The sequence below is a fragment of the Channa argus genome, chromosome 16 (assembly GCF_033026475.1).
Source record: "Channa argus isolate prfri chromosome 16, Channa argus male v1.0, whole genome shotgun sequence".
NCBI classification, from domain to species: Eukaryota; Metazoa; Chordata; class Actinopteri; order Anabantiformes; family Channidae; genus Channa; species Channa argus.
This window is the reverse complement of record NC_090212.1, coordinates 22,019,671-22,044,422: the sequence shown is the minus strand read 5'-3', so window position 1 is coordinate 22,044,422 and position 24,752 is coordinate 22,019,671. Positions and strand designations below refer to the sequence as shown.

General features: G+C 42.2%; 1 protein-coding gene across 2 annotated transcripts in view; it reads left to right on the top strand.

The window, feature by feature from the left end:
• The first annotated feature begins 9,038 nt into the window (after positions 1–9,038).
• Positions 9,039–24,752, top strand: part of arhgap5 (Rho GTPase activating protein 5) — a 52,940-nt gene continuing 37,226 nt past the window's right edge. The window contains exons 1-3 of one of the 2 annotated variants that reach the window (XM_067478834.1): positions 9,039–9,289; positions 14,301–18,246; positions 20,084–20,237. In XM_067478834.1, coding sequence (XP_067334935.1) covers positions 14,515–18,246; positions 20,084–20,237 — 3,886 coding nt within the window. In that variant the 5' untranslated portion in view covers positions 9,039–9,289; positions 14,301–14,514. Of the gene's footprint in view, positions 9,322–14,300; positions 18,247–20,083; positions 20,238–24,752 lie in introns of both variants that reach the window. The other variant, XM_067478833.1, reaches the window with a different exon arrangement.

Sequence of the window (24,752 nt, the reverse complement as noted above, 5' to 3'; positions counted from 1 at the left end):
GTCTTGTGATGTTTTGGCGTGAGACACTGAGAAATCCTGCTCTATTGGCTCATTCACAGCTCTGTATTGTTAAAGAAAAGGGGGATAAAAATACTCAGACAGCTTCCTGCTTCTTCCTGCTGAGGTTCGGTGTTACAGCCATCCCAGCTGAGCACACAGCCAGACACAATAGACCGGGCCTGGACCGCTCGGCGAAGCCTGGCACAGGGAAGGAGGCCTCCACAAGGGCTTATCACACCGGCCTCCTTCATGGTTTCATTCAGAGCGTGACAGCAGGACAGGCACAGAGACACAAAGGGATTCAAAGGTTGTGTTTTAAAGACAAAAGGACACGAGTTCATGTAGTCACGCTGAAATCTCTTCAGGAGAGCTGTGTGCTTTACTTTCAGCACTGCTCCTGTTCTTACTCAGCACAACAGAGACTGTTCGTACGTCTGCTGCGGAAAGTAGTAAACTTACTTGTAATTTCCTGCGAAGAAACACATGGTGGTACAACAACAATTACGTCATCACAACTGCACATGATGCAGCTTTCCATGTTTTTTACACAGTTGATGATCCATCTGAGATTTTTATGTTCTCTAGAGGACGTCTGCTAATACACTCAGGACTCATTTCCCAGGAAAGTAGCAGAGCTATTTTTCCCTGCAACATTTAGGACGCAGCTGCTTTTTCTAACATGAAGTCTCAACTAGAAGGAAATGACAACAACAGTGTCGGGCTGAAAGCCAATGAAATTACAGTGGGGCATCAAAGACGCAGCTTCACCTGGCATCAAATATGTGCCGCGTCCCTTTCATTACCAAAACCTGTGGACATGTCTCGGGTTGTTTTCACACTCAGGCACCTGTCATTGTGAGATGACTGGGAAAAGAATGATCACAAATCAACAGCCACAAAGAGACAGGAACAGATGCAGCCTGCTAAACAACTACAAACACACACAAAAATTGCCACAAAGACAAACAAAAACAGCTAAATTGACCACAGATGCTAAACAACCAAAAGCACAAATTACTAGCAAAGAGACTATAAAAAACTACCAAAAAATGAAAGAAAAAAACAATTGCAAACAGAAAACAAATTGACCACAAAGAAGCACAGAATGGCCATCAAATGATGCTAAAGGAAAGTGCCACAAAATTGTCCCAAAACCATCAAAATGCTGAAAAAGAGACATGGAGAGAATTGACAACAGTCTCAGAACCCAACAAAATAACAGAACGAAGACACAAAAAAACAAGAAGAAACAAAATGGAGCAGAAAGAAGCACAACATGGACACCAAGGGATTCAAAATGGGCTCAAAGTGACACAGAAAGATGCAAGATGACACAAAGCACCTCAGAGACGCCCACAGAACCACTGCTCTCATGCAGATAAGACAGATAAGAAACCTTTCACATGTCAGTTCTGCAAATCTGAAGTAAATCTGCTTTTCATAAGATACTGAGTAGGAAAACATGTCTGAATGTGTGAAAGAAATGTGTGCATTGGCCATTACATCATGACTTGAGGGGAAATCCTGCCTGCGAGGGAGCAGCTGGCCACAAACACCAGCCGTCGTCACTGCCCGCTGCTGCTGCTGCAGACTGTGCAGAGCTGCAGGGGGAGGACAGGACGTCCTCTCAGCCAATCTGATGTCTTTTTCAAAGATTTTCCCAAGAAAAAAAAATCTGTTTCATAAGCCCTTGAGGGTTGAATTAGAACGATGTGTGAGCGAGAGCGAGAGAGAGAGAGAGAGAGAGAGAGAAAGCTGGAAGGTTTTCTCTGTCATCGCTGCTGTTTTAAGGAGCCGTTGGGTTTTATAATATTTAGATTTCACTGTGTCCACACTGCAGGCTTCAGGGCAGGAAATCAGCTTAGAAATCTTTGAGTCCAACAGAAGATGCTCTCACCATATCACCAGCCAGCACAGTTGTGTTTTTACAGACTCTTGAAATAATGTTAAGTATGTGCAGAAAGTCAGCCTCAATAGTAATTTGTGAATTTCAGCCTGCTAACATGCTAAACTAAGATCGAGAACATGGTAAACGTACCTGATGAACACAATGTGGGAACATTATCCTTGTGTTGTGACCCTTTAGTTTAAAGGCCCACTGTGCCTGAATGCAGCCTCTGAGTCAAAAGCAGGTCTGTCATTTATTCATGCTCTTCTTTTCCTTTCAGCGAATCATGTGCCTCCATCTAACCCTGTCCTCTGCACCAACTAACTTCATGTCCTCCCACTACATCCATAAATCTCCTCTTTGGTCTCCCTCTTGACCTCCTGCCTGGCAGCTCCAACCTCAGCATCCTTCTACCGATATATTCACAGTTTCTCCTCTGAACATGTCCAAACCACCTCAATCTGGCCTCTCTGACTTTATTTTGAAAAATAGTACAATGATTGACCACGGTAACATATTTAACTGCAGCGTAGCCCATTTTATAACTCATTATGATAACATATGATATACAGTATGATACAGTGCAATAAAAATGATACAATATGATATGGTAATATGCATTAATATATGTATGATTTGACTGGGTACAATATGATACAATTTAGCATCAGATCTCAGACTTCTCTTCGATCTTTGTTAGTTTTTTAAAATACTAGATAATTTTCCCTCCTTGAACCTTGAACAGTCGTTTAAGTGAAACCATGTGAGTAGTTTAGAGGGTAAATGTTTTCCTAACAGCTCACACTCATCTGAAACATGCACTCTGCTTTTCTAGAGTAACACCAAAATGGATCCAAAGCAGTTCCCTTTGTGAAGTTGTGTTTTTTTTTGAAGATCAAACTTTAATTTGAAGCTGTCAGATAAATGCAGTGGAGCAAAAACTGCTTTGGCCTGAAATGCTGAAGCAGAATGTTGCATAAGTATCTCAGAAATTGTGCTTGAACACAGACGCAGTCCTCTACTCCAGGACTCCTCTCACCTGTATTGAAATGTGCTACAGACACATCTCACTGAACAAAAACTCTAATCAGAATGCTATTTCAGACCGACTCCATCATCCTGCAGCTCCTAGCAACTGTTCCTCCTGCTCTGACACACTGCACAGCCCCTCGCCCCCCTGTTGACCAAGGCCTGCGTCGTCACACTTTGGAGCAATCATGTCATCAAATCTGCTGATGACACCACAGCAGAGCAGCTCTTCACTGACGAGGATGAGTCAGTCCGCAGAGATGAAGCCACACGGCTCCAGTGCTTAAGGGGCAACAATGTCTCTCAAAGTCAGGAGAAGAAGAAGAGATGCCTCTTTTGAAGATCATCTTCACATCAGGGGAGACAGCACTTGATCACATATTTTGCTCACTGTGAGTCCAACAAGAAAGTTGGATTTTCCACAAGTGAGCATCAAATCATACACGAAATGACTTTAACTTGTGCAAACTGTGAGGAGGAGATACGAGTAGAGCTTGTTAAGAAACCACAGATTGAAACTCTGTCTTTTATTATTCTTTACTTTCCATGTTCTCACTGTGCTTTCATTGGTTTCCTCCCACAATCTGTATGTGTGTGTGTGTGTGTGTGTGTGTGACAGACAGGTGATCTGTACTCCAGGCCCCTAAGACCGGTTCAGATAATGGAGGGATGTTTGCATAGCCAGCAGTGGCTGAACTCACTGAGGAACTTTGAAAAGGGTTTTTTCCCCACAACCCATCACTCTGATGAGTTGTGCTGAAGCAGCTTCATTCATTGCACCTGTCACTTTATAAGAATCCTTATGTCTTTTGTTTGGCACCTCAGCAGAGTGTTACATTTGCAATGCTAATGACTAATGTTGATGTGCTGGATGGGAGTCATTATGCATGGAAAGTAACTCAACAAGTTCCACGTAGTTTCTAAAAGCATTGTTTTGAGATCATTATCATTTCAGTAAGTGTACTGATGTCAAAGCATCTGAGGAAGTGTTTCTCAGTCAGTAAAATGCTTTTTTTCCCCATCAGATGATCTGAGAAGAACTTCACCGATAAAGACTTTTGAAAACAAGCCCAGAATGAGCAGCCACGCTAACCCTTTCACCATGGCAGTTTGTGAAGTGATAGAAATGCTCCAGAGGATCCACATGTGTGGAGAGCGGATGTGGTTCTGCTCATGCTTAACTGATTGTCAGATGTGGTTGGTGGTCACAAATTTGGGGCTTTGTGGCAACGTCTGCAAAGAGCCGTCATGAGGAAACAATGAAATTAACATCACACAAACCACGGCAGCTATGTAGACACTGTAGAGTCAACCAGAGCTGAGAGATGGGTCAATCATTTGTTTTGACTTGTGCTTCTGCTTGTTCACCAGAAGGCAAGAGGGTCTAAGGACATAGGCTGTTGTTGTTGTTCAGAGTTTAAAGACCCTACGTTGGCAGATTTGCCATATGTGAAACATAACATGATTTGATTTGAAGGTGAATACATGAACTAAGAAACAGAGATGAATGCAGAACGTGTTCAGCAGTGTTTCCCAGTTTTCCATTAATGTTCCAGCAGAGGATACGTGGATACATTTGGAAAAGCACCTTGACTGGAGCTACAGTACACACACTGTTATTCCCGCATGGCTTCCAGCTGTGCTACACCTAAACACATTCTCCTCTTTACTGCGCACACTAGTGTTTTGACAGATTCTGTCTGTTAGGTTTGCTGCTCTTGACTGTTGCTCTGCATCGACATTTCCAGCATAATTACTGCACATAATGTGTTGTTACTGCTGTACCTGCTGTGGTGTATTTGTAGCCTTAATTACTGTAATTGTTGTGCTGCAGCCGCTTGTGTTTCCAGAGGAACTGGCTCTATTTTGTTCCTTATATTCTTGCTGAAATATGCGGGTGACAAATAAAAAAAGCTACTTCAGTGTGAAATTTAACTTCCTGCACCTACTGCTGCTACATCCTGGCTTGTTCAGAGCTGCCGTCAGCCTCTGCTTCATGCTGAGTTTGACAGCGCTGTTCAGCAGCACAAACTTTGAGACTGGAGGAAAACTGAAGGATCTGGGTGCACACTGAGAAAAGAGAGGGGCGAAAAAAAAAAAAAAACGCCCTGTCAGGATTTTACAAACCAGTAAGGTGTGAAACATGAAAGGCTGACAAAAAGTGAGAAATCTGCAGATTCCATATGGAGGTGCTGATGGTGCAGTGCCTGCAGCAGGGGTCGCCTGTGGCTGCCACTGAAATAACACAAACACAAGGCAACCTCCTCAGCAACTTCTACTTCTGTGTTCAGTCACTACATTTCCCAAAATGCCATTAAACAATGCCGTTTTTGACCCATCAGACCCTTCAAGTGTGGGACCTGCCCCCTGAAGTCTCGACTGTGGAATGACGAAATACAAACAAAACAACAACATGCTCTGGTTTTATGCTGTTGCTCAAGTATGGGTTGAAATTGCTGTAAAACAGTCAATATTATCACTAAGCAAATATGTTTTATCAATATTTTAGGGCGACTTCACAGATTGTCAGCAGACTCTGCTTTCTTCACGTTAAACTATCCCAGCTTGGAGCTGAACCTAATTCCGAATGATGTCATCTGTTTGCTCATGTCATAAAGCCTGTTGTCTTGGTCGACCTTGCTCCTGCAGAACTACCCCCAGATGACATCATCTGAAGCAGAAAACTCCTCCAGACGCTGTCATCTTTATTTTATTGCGGAGCAGGCAGAGAGAAATGTAATACGGTTCATATGCACATACTGCCCCAACTAGAGCCAAATGATCTACGTTAGAAATGGCTAAAGTCGTTCTTTCAGTCTCAGCGAACATTCCGGCCAGAAGCAGCCATGATTTAAAACAACACAGGGGGCCCGTGTTGTTTCAGGTGCTGCTCAGACGTGAAATGTGATCCGAGAAGTTCTATCTGAGTAATAGATCTGTTCATTTGAAGGTTTATTTAATGCCAGAACGCTGCCCAGCAGTCTGAGGGTGGACTTTATCTTTAATCGTGACAGGGAAACAGGAGAAATACACTGCATTGTGTTCCTGCGAAAGTGGCACCAAGTTGAGGTTTTCTCCATGCAGGTAAAATAAAATACCGGTTACTATTTTATTGTTTTCTATACTTGTCCTTTTGTGATCTGAAGTCACATCCTATTGACCAATAGCATGTGACGCCAATAACAACCTCCAAAAGAATCTTAAACCTGCAGAACCTGAACAGTGCTCAAGCTGGATGAACTGTGGCAGCTGGTGCACATTATATATAATTTGTTATGTTTTTGCAGTGTATTCATCTAATTACTTAGCCCATGTTAAACCTTAAGAAAGACAGGTTAGGTGTGCACTTGTACATGAACACGCATTCAAACAAGCTGATTGCAAACAGCATTTTAGTGCATAATAATAAACACTTATGCAGCCTGAGACTTTGGAAACATCCCTGATGTGATTCTCTTCTTTCACCACATCCCATACATGCTCTATAGGATTTAGATCTGAGGACTGCGGAGGCCATTTGAGAGAAGAGAACTCATTGTTAATTTCAAGAAACCAGTTTGAGATGATTTGAGCTGTGTGAAAAGGTGCGTTATCCTGCAGGAAGTAGCATCAGAAGATGGCTCCACTTCACTTCACTTTGAATTACATGCACAAAGAATCTAGGATCATTTTATTTTCCCCAATTCTTCTGCACAGCAAATTATAAAAAGAGAATTGTTCTGTCTAACATGTAGGTGAGAAGACGCATCAATGTAAGATGACTGAGTTTAGTGAGGCCACTGATGAGCGAGCAAAAAAATAAACTTGACGACGATGATCTGAAGCAGAGACCAAACAACATGGTGCTAATGGTTTGACTTATTTTGCTGTTGAGTTGCTAAATGGAGGTTGAATCACGTTCCTTTGACTTGAATGGAGCCAGTCTGTAAAACACAGATCAGCAGTAAAGACTGGACTAGTTTCTGTTTGGGGAAAGAAATTTGCTGGGCAGACTTTGTCATATTTGTTTGATTAAAGAGGAAATGACTGAATAAAATGACTGATGAAGTCAAATTTGTATTTTTAGAAAATTAATTATTATATTAATTTTTAAAAAATGAATAGAAAATGGCTTAATGGGAATGAAATAGATTAATGGATTAATCGGAAAAGAAAATCGATCGGTGCCGCCCTACATTCAACCCCAATCTGTCTTGTAGCATTGGATTCTGGTTTCTGTCCTGCTCCTGTGGTGTTTCCTCCTCACTGATGAATTTCTCCCCGTGGAATTGTTACATCACTTGTGCAAAATGGCGACTCTAGAAAGAACTCCAAGCTCTAACTCAGATGGACTGAATGCAAAACCAAAGGCCAATCACCAGAAACATTCTGGGATATCGGTTTCCCATGATGCTGTTGGATACATCTGAGTTGGCTGCACCACACTTTATTTACATTTGACCAGTTACCCAGAGGAACAGAAATAATGCATCAAACTATACTGCCTGCAAAAAAAAACAAAAAACAGACTTTCTCCAATATCTGTTTGTGTGGGATTGTTTGTTTTACAGATTCTTCTTTAAGATTTGTGTCAGCTTTTTTCAGGCATTTTAAATATTAGCAGCTTCACCTCACATGGGGCATTGTTTCTGATCTCTGTCCCATCCCCACTGACTGCAGGACTCTGTGTAGGCTTTAGAGCTCTGAGACTCATTAACGCAGCATTGCACTCAAGGGAACGCACTGGAACCGGCAGCTCATATTGATCCCAACACAGAACAACTGAAATATAAATGAAGGGTTCTCACTGTGGACTCCATTATCTAACAGGGTTTTGTAGAAATTCTCTTCATTACAGTCAATACTCAGACTGCTTTACCTCACCTATTAGGGAAACTCAAAGGTGTGTTTTTGAGCAATAGCTGACAAGTTAATGAAAGTGAAATTTATTGTTTAACTGCTTAATTACTGGATCAAATGTTTTAGCTGTTTATATAAAAAGAGCAGGAAAAACAACAGCATCCAAGGCTCCTTTATGTCAACTACACAGACATCATGCATCCCTCCACAACCTGCATCCCCTGTAGAGCAAATATCCAGGCACATTATACATAATTAAACAATTTTCACAGAAAAAAATAATCCCTCACATAATCACATCACAGAAAGCGTGGTAGAGAGAGAGAGACAGAGAGACAGAGCGAGAGATTTTAATTTGTATTTAGTTGCTTTGGCAACATGGTTCATCTAACATTCATGCCAATAAAGAGGATTATTAAAATGACACAAAGACAGAAAGGAAATATTTATTCTATATTTATATAAACAGGATCAAACACAGGAATATGCAACGCAAAGACCAATCTTGTAAACCCTCATAGCCGTCCTCAGGCTACATATGATGTGATGCATTGTAAAGACATGCTCATGACACACCCTGCGACACAGAACGTCATTTTTACAACATTACGTGTTGCTGGAATGTTAGTGTAGTGTTGTCCACACTTCAGTTTGAGCAGCAGTGGTATGAAACCTACCAGCAGACAGAAATCCGAGTGCTGACAAGGTGGTCATCTCTGGAAAAAGTGCTTGACCACTGGCTTTTCCTAAAATCACATATTCAGGTGCATTATGAAATGTGACCATTGGAAACACTGAAAACACTTGCTGCTCAACATTTGTTTCGACCATTTAGAAATGAATGGCCTCTTTTTGCTCGTTCGTTATTGGGAAAAATGACTCCCTGCACACATGGATGGGGACAAAGTAAAGTACTACAGCTCTTAACACTTTCCAAATCATATTGGACTGAATGCATCCATTTCTGATTTTAAAAAATGCAGGATCACAAGACGCTTTTGCTCCAGGGTCCATGTGTGATGCCCGGTATGGGACATTGTAGTTGTTGTAATGGTGCGTTTATGGTGTTTGTGGTAATATTTTGCATGACAATGGGAAAGACTTTACACAAATATCAGACACTATTAACATAACGTGTGTGTGTGTGTGTGTATGTGTGTGTGTGTGTGAGAGAGAGAGAGAAAGAGAGAGAGAGAGAGAGAGGCTGAATGGAAAGGGAGAGCGACCTAGATCGTGAGTGGGGGAGTGGAAGAGAGAGAGAGAGAGGGAGGGAGTCGCCATTGCTGCCTGGCAGTGCCGCGGAGAGGGGAGGGAGCAGAGAGACGCAGGTTTCGGCTTACAACGCATACCACACTAACAACACCAATATACACTAAAATACAGGTTCACCAGCCGCTTGGGACTACAAGGGAGGACACCTTCAACTACACCTGGCTGCGGTTTTGTCGGAGGACTCTCATGAGCCCAGACTGTGGATTGTAAACGGGAGTTTTCTGCCTTTTAATGTGGGGATGCTTTCTCCTCTTTTCCGTGGTATGTGGATCTGGGAGCGACCATGTTATTAGGTGGGTAGGGGAATGTATTCGGATCGGGAGTTCTTTAGCTTTGCTGACACTCTTTTCTGTGGGCACTAAGCTCGAGTTAAAGGAAACCGGGCGGGGATATGAGTCCGGGCTGTTACATTAGCCCAGCTTGGAATCTTCTACCGCTTTCTTCCTCACCTTAGTCTGGCTTTGGTGTTGCTAACACCAGCTAGCTAGCAAGCTAGCTCACCCTCTCGGCATGCTAGGCTAAGATAGCTTGGCTAATGTAAGCTAATCGGAATGGGAAAGGTAGGTTTTTTCTCTCCTGGAGTATCTGGGCCAGGCCAGGCCGAGCTGGGTTTCATCTTTCAGATTTCCCCAGGAGAAATTAGCTAACACCCTGCGTATCAAGTGCTGTGGTTGCCAATGAGCCACGGTGCATTGACGCATTAACACTAACGTCTGTCGCTTTTAATTCAGGTTAAACTAACTCATTAACCCCAACTCCCTTAACTCGGTCCCATTTCCCGATTGTTCCTCCTTGTTCGTGGAGTTTGGTGTTTACGTGAATATCCAAGCTTTGGAAGTAAATGCGTTCAAAGGGAAAACCCTCTAAAATGAGTTTGTTAAAAAAAAAAGATAATATAGCGAAAGAAGAGGCGTTGGAGTTGAAGTAGAGCCTTTGGATTGTTTGCTTGAATGCGTTATTTAGGAAGTTTAGATTTTTAGGCTCCAGCTTTCAGCGATGATCGCTAACGTTAGCATGAGGGGATGGATGGAGGCTCGGATCAAGGAGTGCCCCGGCGAAGATGAGTCCTGTTTCCCGACACGAATCTGCCTGTTTTCGCCGCATCTTCTCAGCTGCTCGAACAAGTTGCAACACACTTAGACGCTTTGCAACTTTCTAAAAAGCATTGTGTGTCTCGCATCAATCAGACGTGCATGTCAGTGCTGCTGCAGCTCTGCATGCCATTTGCATGGACTCTGGCTGCTGCAGCTCACTTTGCCCTCTTTCCAAACTCTCATTAAAGGGTTAGTCCGGCTTTGCTCTAACCAGTAAACTTGTAGTTCCCTTCAGCCCTTTGCTACACCTCACTGCTGAGTGATGGAGCTTAAAAAGACTTTGTTATTAGTGAGACGCATTTCTGTTGAAAACTTTGATTGATTCCGTAAAACTCTAGTCCCCAGCCTTTTCCCCTAAATGGGCTTTTTGAAGCAGCGCTCTTGATCATCCCAGTAATATTTGGCTGTAAATTCCTAGAAACAAAATGCTTCTTACAGTTTTGGATGTCATCAAGATTCATGCCCCTTAGTGCTGAAAAAAATTTAATATTCCCAATCGTAATTTATAAATATAATAATTGCATGTAAACTTCAGCATCCAGGTCATAAATGTGGATTTCTGCTGTTTCATAGTAGCCTGCTGACATGTCCTACCTTCATAATGTAACATTTAATTCCCTGTGAATTTGACCAGCAGAGATCCTCTCACATATCAGTGGTTGACACAGCTTTAGCCACTGTATATCTTATCTTACCTGTACCTCCATCCACTTTAGGACCAGTACAAAGATGCATATTGGTACTGACATTATGCTAATATGATTGAATGTGTTCTATATTAATATCATTAGCTACAAATCACAATAACACATTGGTACTGACAAGCCCTGTGAATGATGGCAGGGTTGATCCAGTCAGTTGGCCTATAAACTGTTGATCTTACGGCATCGACGATCTTGCTTCAGGTCTGGACCTGACTCTGCAGGAGGGAAACATAGTTTTTCGCCGAGCTTGGATTGTGTTTCCAAACATCTCAGCTTCTTGAAATGAAATGGTTTTTCAGGAAGCACCAGTTTGGTTTGTTTCACAAAACACACCACAAATGAAAGAAATCAAAACTTTATTTTAATTGGCAACAACAGAGATGTTTTTTTAAGCGGGTTCTTGTTAATGACAAAACTAAACCACCTTTACATTATAGGAAGATGGAGAGAAGCCTACTTAAGACTCACATAACTAGGAATGGACTTTATAGAAAACATCTGAAGTAGACTTAGTTTTTCAACAGCAAATGGTTGGAGTTTTGAGGTATTTTGGCAATTACATTTCAGGAAATTGTATTTGTTTCTGACATGAGTATTGTTCTTTTATTATAGAACTTTGATTTGTGTGATGGCAGGTGCACATTGACAGTTGAAAATGACAGTCCCTTCACTTTGAGAATCTGAAAGTGAGAACTGAAAAATAATGAGGTACATTCAGTATGCTGTCACACCCTCTGCTGCATTTCCATGATTTATTCTAAGATGACAGAAAAGAAGATGTAATGTTAAAGGAGTCGATTTTTCTCAGGTCATACTTAGCTTTATAGTTTGGATTTTGCTCGTAAGGGTGGATAAAGTCTTCCTGTGGGAGGAGAGATGTCTGTACCTGAGATCAGAATTCCTTTTGGGAAAACATAATTAGTCGGTGGCACCTCCTGTAAAGTAGATGGGCTGCTCTTCTCTGCTGGAACCCTGCTTTTGATTTAGGCTTTTAAAAAAAGTTTTACTTTATCCTGAAAATCCAGCTGGGTGCAGCTTTAAAAGTTGTACCATCCTTGGCAGTGTGTTACGCTGTGTTCCAGGGCTTAACAGCATTTAGTCATCTCTAAAACCAGCTTGCCAAGTGATACCTTAATCCCCCCTGCAGCCTCTCAGTGAATAGACTAATTATGATGCAGAGGGCTACTTTTAGCAATTTGTGCACCGCAAATGCAGTTGGGCTATAGTGTTGCCCGTCTACAGCAATATTATCAGAGTCCAACCAGGTGTTTACAGTATACAGCTATGTGAGTAGCAGTGCTACTGTTTTTGTCCTCGTTAATGTTTATTATCTACATTTATTCATCAGGTTTGTATTGACTTTATGTAGAGACAATAGAGTGAAATTTAGCCTTTAACATTGGCTGACAAAAACGCAAGCAGATGTTTGGATTTGGGTGACTGATCTTCTCAAACACTGTGGTTTGGTTAGGAAAAGGCAGAGGAATGTAGATCTGAAATAATTAGTTGCTTAGTTGATCAACATGAAATTAAAAGAGGCCAGATTGTCTAATTGGTGCTTTTAGCCAAATAAATACTCTCTACATGCTTTTTGATTTCTCTGTCATGAATTTGAGGAAGTGACATTTTAAAGTCTCTAATTAATGAAAAACAAACAAACCCCAAATCAGTCAAAAACATAATTTATTGGATTAGTAAGTGGCAAAAATATCTGTTAGCTTTAGTTCAAGAAGTATGAATTTTTAGCTGGTGGGTATTTGTGTCACCTCTATGCACATGTGTAGCAGTTCACCTGCTGGTGAACTCTGGTACTCTGGCTATTCCTGCCTGTTACAGTCAGGTGTGGCACATGTAACAGCACTGTAGCTATTGTGGAGGCTATTGGTTAAATTTGCAAACTTGAAGGACCTGCTGGTCCATTTGCTTTCTGACATCATCTAATAGCCTAAATGTGTCCTTGAGGGGTAATAGATTGGAGGTTACCAAATTGCAGATCAAATGATAAAACTCATAAGGCCAACCTTTGATGTGATTAAGCGCATTTTACGTGGTGTAAAAATTTCTGTAAGGGCTGTGTTTGTGTCCTAATGCTCCTGTAGATTTGCTAAACTCATAAAGTCATGTGCTCTGCACCACCCTCCTTCCCTGCACAGGTGACATCATCACCTTGGCCTCTATAAACAGTGACGGCAAACCTAATTTCTTCGTCTCAGCAGACTGGATTGCTACTCTGGTGCAGTTTCTCAGGCTCAGCATGCCATCGTGCTGCAGCCAGCAGTTCTAACTCACACAGGCAAATTCACTGGCTGATTGCCATTGTTCTGTAAAACACAATAGTGACTGCAATTCTAACTGCAGTTATCAGTTATCAGCCTGTAGTTGGGTCATGGTAGAGTTCAGGCTCATGTTACTGTGTCAGAACCAGATAATACTGACCTAAAGGTTGCACATGTGAATCCGAGGGGTTTATCCCATTGTTATTTGCTATAATGTGGTAGGAACTGTAAATATAAAGAAATTAAAAAAAATATTTTATTTCCTCTAACCTGGATGATGGTATATAGATGAAGTAAAAACCGTGAAATAGTTCTGTGGTCATCTGCTAATCAGGAGCAATGTTTATGAGCAGAATATCAGGAAACATGTTATGAGAGCCACAAGCAGGATGATCAGGATTATGCATTTATCCCTAATCGTGTAGCTGTAGGCTGTGCTGATGATGATAACAAATCTATGAACTGATTTATTTTCTCAGTTTCATTCTCACAGAGAAGCAAATTATTTCTAGGTCAGTGGCTGTCAAAGGGCTTGAGTTGCATGCCATTTTTATCCTGCCTCGGCACAAATTGGTTGAAAGCACTTCTTTTTTTCTCAGCGAGGAGAAAAGTGACATTGCGGAACACAATTCATGATTGAATTACCCTCCCTTTCTCTTATGTAAGTTGTACTGTCACACTTTTTAGATTTTGTCTTCTAAAAAAGGCCATTTTGATAATATGGTTTTTAAAACACAATTTAGTTGGATTTTATATATATAATATGCAGGAGTTTTATTCTATCAAATGCCTACACACTGCACAATGGCACCTACAAACTGAAACGAAAGGCTAATCCAGAACATTTTTATTAAAGTTTTACTGTTTAGTACGCTGTGGCGACCCTGAACTCACGGGATAAGCTGAAAGGAGAGTAGTAGTGACTAATTAGTCTTGATCAACAGTGATAATGGATGCTTTTCTAATTTTCTGATAACTCCATGTAATGCCAGATTAACATGTGTGATCTGTTGTTTTAAATCACTACACCATGCATGCATATTGACATGGGTCTCCCAGAGGGATAGAAAGAGAACAAAATGCTAATTGTATTGTTTGTGATAAGGACGCTGAGGTGCTCTGAGGACAAATCAGTGCAAATATGTTTTGTTCGTTTTGACTTTATCTTTTCCCTAATTGTGAATTCCATGTCTTGCAGGCAGGTGATAAAAGGAGAAGCTGGCTGCTCTATCCCAGCTTAGAGAAGCCCCAGGATAGAAACTGAGAGAGATACAGAGTTGGAGGGAGGATTCATCACTACCAAGGGAGAATCAGAATGAAAGTGCCTCTGTACCACTGACAAGCAGAACTGGAATGATATCGTGACCTTTTTTCCTGGAAGTTTCAAAGTTAGCAATGAGCGGGGGGATATAATGGCCAAGAACAAAGATGCCCGCCCCCCGACATTTGCCGTCAGTGTGGTTGGCCTCTCGGGGACAGAAAAAGAGAAGGGAAATTGCGGCGTGGGCAAGTCTTGCCTCTGCAATCGCTATGTACGTCCCGATGCAGACAACTACTACTCCGAGCACACCTCAGTGCTCAGCACAATAGACTTTGGGGGACGTGTGGTTAACAATGACCACTTTCTGTATTGGGGCGAGGTGTCTCATCGAGGGGACGATGGACTGGACTGTAAAATCCAGGTCATTGAACAAACAGAGTTTATCGATGACCAGACATTTCTTCCGCACCGTAGTACAAACCTGCAGCCGTACACTAAACGGGCGGCGGCAACCAAGCTCCAGTCGGCAGAGAAGCTTATGTACATCTGTACAGACCAGCTGGGCTTGGAGCAGGACTTTGACCAGAAGCAGATGCCTGATGGAAAGCTAAACATTGATGCCTTTATGCTCTGCATTGATGTTAGCAAAGGTTGCAATAGGAAGTTTGATGACCAAATCAAGTTTGTCAACAGCCTCTACTCCCAGATTGTTAAGTCAAAGAAGCCTATCGTCGTTGCTGCCACAAAGTGTGATGAGTGTGTGGACCAGCACCTGAGGGACCTGCAAGCTTTTGTTGCCAGCAAGAAGAACTTGCTACTAATTGAGACATCAGCACGCTCTAACGTCAATGTGGAGCTCTGCTTTAATGCCCTCATTCAGCAGCTGGATAAAACGAGAGGAAAACCAAAAACTGTGCCATACCTGGAAGCCTACAAAATCCAACGGCAGCTTGTGGCCTCAGTAATGGATAGATTTGAAAAATTGATGATTCACTCCGTGAGAGATTATCATAACACGTGGAAAACGGTCAGCAATAATTTGAAGGGCCAACCTGACTACGAAGAGTTCATCACCTTGGAGGGTTCGAGAAAAGCTCGAAACATGTTCACAAAGCACATTGCACAGCTGAAGCAGGAACACATTAAGAGGAGGAGGGAGGAATACCTGACAACACTACCGAAAACCCTTAACAACCTCCTCAACAATCTGGACGAGGTTGAACATCTCACATGGCCTGAGGCACAGAGTGTGATCCGGAATCGGCCAGATTTCCAATACTGGTTTCTGGTTCTGGAACATACACCATGGGATGAGACCGACCACATCGACAACAGTGATCGGAGGATACCCTTTGACCTCCTTGATACCCCTGAAGCTGAGAGAATTTACCATAACCACGTACAGCACCTGCTGACAGAGAAGAGGAGGGTGGAAATGAAAGAGAGGTTCAAGAAAACACTAGAGAGGGTTCATTTTATTAGTCCAGGGCAGCCCTGGGAGGAGGTTATGTGCTTTGTCATGGAGGACGAAGCCTACAAGTATATAACAGAATCAGATAGAAGGGATGTTTACTGTAGACACCAGCAGGAAATAGTTGAAAGGGCCAAAGAGGATTTTCAGGAAATGCTTTTTGAGCATGCTGAGCTGTTCTATGACTTGGATCTGAATGCCACCCCCAGCTGTGACAAGATGAGTGAAATTCACAGTGTGCTGAATGAGGAGCCCAGATACAGAGCGCTGCAGAAGCTTGCCCCAGATAGAGAGTCACTTCTCCTCAAACACATTGGGTTTGTTTACCATCCCACAAAGGAGACATGTCTGAGCGGGCAGAACTGTGTGGATCTGAAAGTGGAGCAGGTTTTAGCAAACAGGCTGGTTCAGCTCGACCACGGACGTTCCAATCTCTACTATAATAGTGCCAACATCGATAAGGTCAACCTCTGCCTCCTAGGAAAGGATGGTCTCTCCCAGGAACTAGCTAATGAAATCCGAGCTCAGTCCACAGATGATGAGTACACCTTGGATGGTAAAATTTATGAACTGGAGCTTCTTCCCGTGGATGTCAATTCTACTCTGCTTTTTAGCCACACGTGGGACAACACTTTCAAGCCACACGGCTGCTTTTGTGTCTTCAACTCCATAGAGTCCCTCAACTGTATCGGGGATTGCATAGGCAGGATCAGAGCAGAGATAGCACAGAGTAGAAGAGCTAGATTTGCTCAGCCACTACCATTCATTCTCATCCTGGCAAATCAGAGGGACAGTGTATGCAAAAACATACCTATCCTGAGGCACCAGGGGCAACAGCTGGCAAACAAGTTGCAGTGCACCTTTGTAGACATCCCATCTGGTGCCTTTCCACGTAAGTTCACTGAGTTCCAAATTAAGCAAGGTCTCCGAGCAGTACTGGAGGGACAAAAGCATAATTTTGATGTCTTTGCTCTACCGCCCTGTATCAAAGACATGTCTGAGACAGACCTTAGGATAGTCATGTGCGCCATGTGTTGGGATCCTTTCAGCGTTGACCTCATCCTCTCGCCTTTTCTTGACTCACATTGCTGCAGTGCTGGGCCTCTGGGCCAGAGCAATACATTAATATTGGATAAGATTATCGGGGACAGCAGAAGAAGGATCCAGGTCACTGTCCTCTCCTACCACTCTGCTATTGGTGTGCGCAAAGATGAAATGGTGCACGGCTACATCTTGGTCTACTCTGCCAAACGGAAGGCTTCTATGGCGACACTGCGTGCATTCTTGGCTGAAGTCCAGGATGTGATCCCTGTCCAAATGGTTGCCATCACTGACAGTCAGGCAGACTTTTTTGAGAATGACGCCATCAAGGAGTTGATGACGGAGGGGGAGCACATTGCCACAGAGATTTCAGCCAAGTTTACAGCTCTGTACTCGCTGTCACAATATCATCGACAAACTGAGGTGTTTACACCTTTCTTCAATGAAGTGCTGGAGAAGAAGCCAAACATTGAAAGTTCCGTAGTATTTGACAGCTCATCACGTGAGTGCACTAGTGGTGCCAGTGAGGATGTGTTCCCCACTTCACCCCGTAGCCATTCCTCGGCCTACAACACCTATTACCCCGAATCTGATGATGATAATGAGGCCCCCCCACCTTATAGTCCAATAGGCGATGATGTTCAGCTTCTCCCTACACCCAGTGAGCGGGCAAAGTACCGGATCGACCTAGAAGGCAATGAGTACCCAGTTCATAGCACACCTGTCGGAGACCATGAAAGAAACCACAAAGTGCCTCCACCTGTCCGGCCCAAACCAGTGCTCCCAAAGCCTAACGTCAAAAAGCTGGACCCCAACCTGCTCAAAACTATCGAGGCTGGCATGCGAAGTAACCGTAGGATGCAGCGTGGCCCAGCGACACACAGTGAGGACTTGGAGGCATCAGACAACTATGCAGACCCTGTGGACACCTTGCTAAGGTCCAGGGGGCTCCACAACGATGACATATATGCTGTGCCTGATGACTCACACAGCCGCCTGGTCAAAATAAGAAACTCCTTTACTGGCTTACATGGTCTTCATGGGGGAGAAGAAGAGAACGGATATGACAGGAAGTATCAGGCAGGAAGGCGGCCATCGAAATACAAACATCGTTCTAAAATCCTCTTCAGCAAGACAAAGGCCTACCAAAGACGGTCCCACTCTGATAGCGATGGTGAGGAATCTGGACCAGCTATGCAGAAAAAGAAAAAGGGTAGAGCCCACCGGGGAAGCGAGGAGGACCCACTGCTTTCCCCAGTTGACCCCTGGAAAGGTGGGATAGATAACCCTGCCATCACCTCTGATCCTGAGCAGGATGACAAGAAGATGAAGAAAAAGAAGACCCCTAAAATGCCAAAGGAACCGAAGAAGGTGAGTCATAAGGCCAAGATTGTTTTCTTCAGAGCATTGCCATAATAATTCAAAATTGCTTTATAGGGCCAAATAAAAAAGAAGCAACGATAAAGCAAGTTTTCAAGACACTGAGCCAAATCTTTTTTCTGTTTTCAGGAGTTAAGTAAAAAGAGAGTGAGCGTGAATGAGCGCAGAAGAGATTGTGTATAGTAGTGTATGAGCAGATGTCTGTGGGTGTTTGTACTTAATAGACTCGGCATCATGATGAGAGTAAACTAATCTGGTAATTGATTGATCAGGCCACACTGCTGAAATATTTTATGAGCATCCAAACCTTACAGGCCCCCGACAGGTAATAAAAATTCTTGATAAAATATGCCCCATTAAAGACATTATGTCTATTTCTCAATAGAGGCTGCGTCTGTGATAAGATGCCATCACATCCTACACAGGGTCTCTCAGTAAAACCTTATCTGAGGCTGCTGAGATGTGCACGCTCATGCGTTTTGTTTCCACCACATGACAAATACTGTAGACGCGCACATTCAAAATTACACTGCAAACGAGCACTCGTGTGCAAATAATGACATGTTCATCTAACAACTCTAATAGGTGTGTTTAATATGCAGTTAAAGGAAACCATAGCATACAGTGCATGTTCACATCCACACAACTACACCCCTGCACCAGGATCCTAATTCCTAGCAAACACATTCAGGTACATTCATATTTGAGATGCATTTCAGAAGGAAATACACATTAAAATAGCAGTAGGAACGACCTCGGAGGTCAAAATTCTGATTTCGGTCACACTTCATCTATTCACATTGGGCATATTTAAAAAGTTAGTGATTGAAAACAGCAAGATACTTGCACGTTGATTGAAAACAGTTGTAGTCACTGTTGCTGCATTCACCAAAATGATCACATGATGCCAATTTGCACTTTCAAACAGCCTCGGTACAACAAACAATTGGACTTTGACAAACACAGAAGTATGCGAGCAAGCATGCTGGCAGGAATCAGATAATAGTGTGCAAATCAGTAGAGAAACAGCTGCTGGCGCTACATGGGCGTCATGAATGCAGGGCATTGTTGGAACATTCAAACTGTCTTTGATAATCAGGGAGGAGAGCGAAAGGAAAACCAGAAGGTACAAAATGGAAGGTGTTTATTTGCCATCCTGGCCAATTAGAGAGGAACCCGAATGCTGTAGGCATGACAACACTTTGAACAGCAGAGGAGTGTGGGAAATCAAAGCCACCTCAGCACCTTGTTACTCGTCCCCGCTTCAGTCTTGAATAACGGTTTTGTCTGTTGTCTTTCTTCTCGTCTTCCTCCGCATGAACCTTCCTCTGCTTTCTCCCCCTCTCTTCCTTCATCCCACCAACTTTCTTTCTGATCTATTCCCCGATCTATTCCCTCCTCCTCCTCTCATCTGTTATGTTCGGCCTCCTCTTCAACCTCTCTCTACCTCCATCTCTGCTCTCGTCTTTTTTTTTTATTTCCATCTGCTTGTGCTCCTAATTCTCTGTCTAACACATATATTTTTGGGACTCTCTGCTGTTTTGCTCTTTGTTTCTCTTTGTTAATCCTATTTGGCTTTTCCCCCTCTTTTCTGCCCTCAATCTTATCTTTAAAATTGCTTTCCTGTTTTCTTTTTTATTCTCCGTTCCTCTGTCTCTCCTCTTTAATTACTCATTTTTCATTTGCCCTTTGTCATCCTTCTGTTTCTTTCTTCCTTCTTTTACTTGTCCTACCAAACTGGCCTTCTGTGTTTCACTCCAACACACCTCACACATCTGGGTTCTGACCATCTCATTCATGTTTTTATCCTCCCATCTGCCTGTTTTAGCCAAAATCCTCCAAGCCACCCAAGCCTCTCTACCCCCCCACCCGAAGAACCTGGGAGAGCAACTACTTTGGTGTTCCTCTGCAGAACCTGGTGACCCTGGAACGACCCATTCCACTCTTTATTGAGAAATGTGTTGAATACATCGAACGTACAGGTGAGTCGTGCGTTCATCGCTTTCCTCCCACTTCTATGTTTCCTATCGCTTCTTCTTGTGTTGGTTCCTTTCGTCTCTTTTTTTTCCTATCCATTGCCTGGTTATTCAGGCGCAACCAGTCCGTCAGGCTGGTGTTCCATAACTCTTCTAGGTCTATCTCGTTTGTTTTACATGTGCTTTACGATGACTTAATGGGAAAATGCCAGTCGTTTTCACAAACTGAGACGGAGAGATGGATGGTGATTTATTGTGGAAATGGGAATTAAAAGTAGGTTTGAAGTGAGTGTGCTTTTTGTTGGCACAGAATTTGATGTACTGCCAAAGCACTACTGTGATGATTACAATGGAGGATGGTAGAACAGTACAGAGATTTAAAAAATAGTTTGTAGAGGCATTTACACAAGTAGGTGCCATTAACTGTATTGTAAATCCTGGCAGAAAAGAAAATAAGATGGTACCAGTAAGAAAATTTAAAAATGTTCAGAATTGCCTGGTGATTGTTGAAGAATCTTTGGTTATTAGACTTTTTCTGTGGTTGAAAGTACAACTAAAACAGTTGTAGGGAAAGTAGCAGACAGACTATATGCTAAACAATTATGGCTTCTTAAATGTGAGCATTTCCTGCTTTTGTTTTTTTTTATCAGTTCAAAATGTACATTTATTATTGAGAAAACAAGCAATATGTCCAGGGATGGGAATTTATGATTGATTTTATTGATATTAATGCTACTATTGATTTTGCTGTCTAATTCCTTATTGATTTTCTTACTGATAGCTGACCAATTTTCTGTGTAGAAAGGAAAATACACTTTGTTGCCACAGCTGTTTTATTTTTTTGGGTTTGAACATTGTATGTAAGTTTTCAGCAGCAGTTATTAGAGTTTGAGGCCATGGAACATGTATAACTCTGAAAAACATGCTAAAGTCGTGATGGACTGGTTCTCAATTCCCATCACTAGATATCACCCGCCCCCCCAATCCTGGTAACCAGTAGTTGAAATTATAGGTGTTCAGTTTCATTTTCAAATATTTTGACAAAGTTTAAACTCTAGGAAAAACTTCAACTCTATGTCTTAATTTTCTTGAATATTACATCATGTTACATATTTATTACAAATTCCTTCCATTACGTCACAAACTTGTGTTAAATTGCCCCTGAGCAAGGCACATCTCCCCCATCAGCTCCCTGGAAACCGCTTAATCAGGCAGCTGCACACACCCTCACAGACCGATTGTAGATAATTAGAAAGTTTAAAATAAGGCACCTGGCCTGTTCGGACATGTGTATCTCCAAGTGGTGACACAAGCCTGCAGTGCATGCTGGGTATGTGCCTGGCTTTCTGCCCAGCTGCTGTAAAGAAGCCTCTCCCAAAGTCTGAGAGATTCCTCAGTGCTGTCATAGTTTGGTTTTATGTGTATACTTTCTGTGGTGGCCACCTTATGCTCGGGAAGTCTCTGAGCCTTTTGACAGTGTTTATTTTGTTTAGGAAATACGTATTTTTTATTGTTTTGCTTCCCATATTTATTCATTCATACATACATATATATACATACCTTATTAGAGACCCAAGGAGCTATGCTAAGTGTTTTTCCTTCTGCCCATGGACATTCATTTTTTAAGCATCTTCAATATTTTATGAGTTAGTTGCATAATGTATTTACACATGGTCCAGTACTCTTTTCCATGTTTAGTTCCTTTCAGTGAGTGCTCAACAGCCAAAGTGACCTCAAGGTAACTTCCCCCACCAGTCAGATTCTTAAGAGAGCATATTGGTGTGTTGGGATGGGACAGCCTGGGCTCAGGTCAGTAAATGGAAAGGGTCATTTAAGGTTTGTAGATCTTATTTTGAGGGTGTTTCCCCCCCCCCCCCCCCCCCAAGTTTAGCAGATGTGCCAACATATTCACTTCAGTCAAAGACTGAAAACATGTCTTATCAACCCATTTTCTTTTCTGTCCTTGAACTTCCGACATGTTCATTCCCTCTGGAGCCATGTGGGCGGTAAATGTATAGCACTTTATCATGTGTTCTACTAGCATTCCGTGAATAAGTATTCAGTTCTGTTTTGAAGTTAGAGTTTGTGTCTGAGCCCTTTTCGTTCTGGGGCTGTTAATTCCTGTCCTGAAAATCCCTTCCGAATATGTTTTGATATTCAGCTGGATCTACATGAGCCCGCTGGTGGCTGCCAACCAAATTTAGGATTAATCCCAGCGCTGTATGTCTGTGGATGTGTGTGTTTGTGTGTGTGGGAAGACGCCTGCCAGTTGACAGCAGTGTATCGAAGATTTCATGGCCAGTGCCGTGAAACCTTCTAAGTCCAGGCGGTCTGTTGGGGGGATTTAACAGCTTTTCCCCTCCCTATTTTCTGGAATATCATTTCTCAACAGACACAGCAAAAACATCTTTGTCCCCCCTTTTTTAAAAACATGCTTCTGTATAAGGTGTTTCATATCCACACAGCCTGATGAGACCTTTCAGGCTGATTCTTTCTTAGGGAGCCTAAGCAGAGGTTTAAGTAGTCTTCACATACTGCCTGGTTGCCTTGTTAGAGGTTTATTCTGTCTGTATACTATAAGTTGTATCTCACAGGGTGGGGTCATTTTGCAAATGTAGAGTGTTATAAATGATTGTGGGTGTTGGCATGATGGCTCAGTGGTTAGAGAGACCCTGGGTTCAGGCCCCTCTGTCTGCACGGATCCAGCCTGCTAATATCTACTAAAGTTAGATATTGCATTTCTGCCAGTTTTGCAGCTGCTGCTCTATCTGACCTCTGACCAATGGAGGAAGAAATAATCTCTCCCAATGGAAATCATTAGAACATCACTATTATACTATTTTATTGTTAATCTTCCACTAGACACCAGGCACTTGTCAAGTTAATAGGGGTGGAAGTTGAAACGATAAAGCACTCCACCCACTTTACTGTAACAAATGGAATAGTGTTTGTCTCTGTGGGAAAACGCTCAGAGAAAACTGTTGGTTCTGTTTTTGATCAAGGAAAATTATGGTGTAACACCATTCTACTGTGTGACTGAGGGGTTATCATTGTGCTGTGCCGAAATGATGTGGAGAATGATTCAGCTCAACTGGCTGCTCCCATCTAAATACTTTTTCTACTGATGTTTCTCTGACATTGAATTTTGTGGAGCTTTCCAATTTTACAGTATTGTATTTGGAAAAGTTCATGTACACTTTTTAAAAGATTTGGGTTCTTTGACAGGTGAATAAAGTATTTTCATATTTTCATAGATCAACATGTCACAAAGCAAGGAATTTAAAAAAGTTTTGTTTCTGCATCACATTGGTTTGAGACTCTTTGTTGGACAATACAAACTGCGATTAACACAATAAAAAGGCCGAGTGGCAAAACTTTTATTATTAGTTAATTTATAATATATTTGATGTTTATGTTTTTTTTTGAAACAGTGAAAAATACACGGCAGTGTTTCCAAGAGTCAGTGGTGACCATTCAAATAGCTTCTTTTGACAATCTAAAACCAAAAGAGTTGAGTTGAGAATCACAAGCAACCAAACCTTTTGGCTTGTCAATGGAGCTTTAGATTAACACACGGATTGTTTTATCTATTTCCAAGCAAAACTATAAATTTACCTGCAGTCCCAGTTTTGTCACTGTCTTATTTCTTTTTGGTCTTAGTGAGCAGCAGTAATCTCAAAGAGGCCAGGCAGCTGGTGTGTTGATTTTAACCACATGTAATAAGCTGCCAGCTGGGAGGCACAGAGGCAGAGAGGTGATGATAGCTATTTGTGATGCCTGCGGTTTTAGACCAGAAAGTGTCAGAGGAAAAACTGTGACTTCGTGAGACAGAGCACGGCTGTAAATGGGACTGAAAGTGTGGAGTTTGTGAGATTGTGTGTGACCTTTTTTATTTTGTGGCGTCATGTAAGCGATAAGACAGTGTCGCGTGGTCTGTGCATTCACTCCTTCCAACCTGGTAGATCTATTGCAGATGTCAGATTTTGTTGGTTTGTTCTATTAGTTTTAATTTAGTTTTCAATTTTCCATGAATCGGCTAATTAATTGTACATCTGCGTTAGGAGCTTTGTGTTGAATGTGCAACATCAAAGGACAGTTAAATTAACACAGAAATAAAATGCTGCCAATAAATAAAAACAATGTGTTTTTTTTGTCTGTTTCCTGTTAGGACAGACCTGCTTGTTATCACTTTTTGGTGCATTAATTTAGCTAAATAATAATACAGTTTACAGGCTTCCCAACAGCCTTGCAAAACCCTTCAAGTTTTGTGTATTTAAGAAAATGTCATCAAAGTCTGCACGGTGTCTGAAGACAAATGGGTGCTACACACACATTCCTCAACATGCCTTGGCTCCTTGGCCGAGCTTTAGATGTTTTAACCTGGCATGTTAGACTTCACATTGGTATAAATTCTTCTTTGATGTCAATAAAGTGACAACTTTGAGTGTACTTTAAATTTAATCACTCACTCACATCACTCTTGGCTGTATCTTACTTTTGGAGATTCAACCGTTTTTGTGA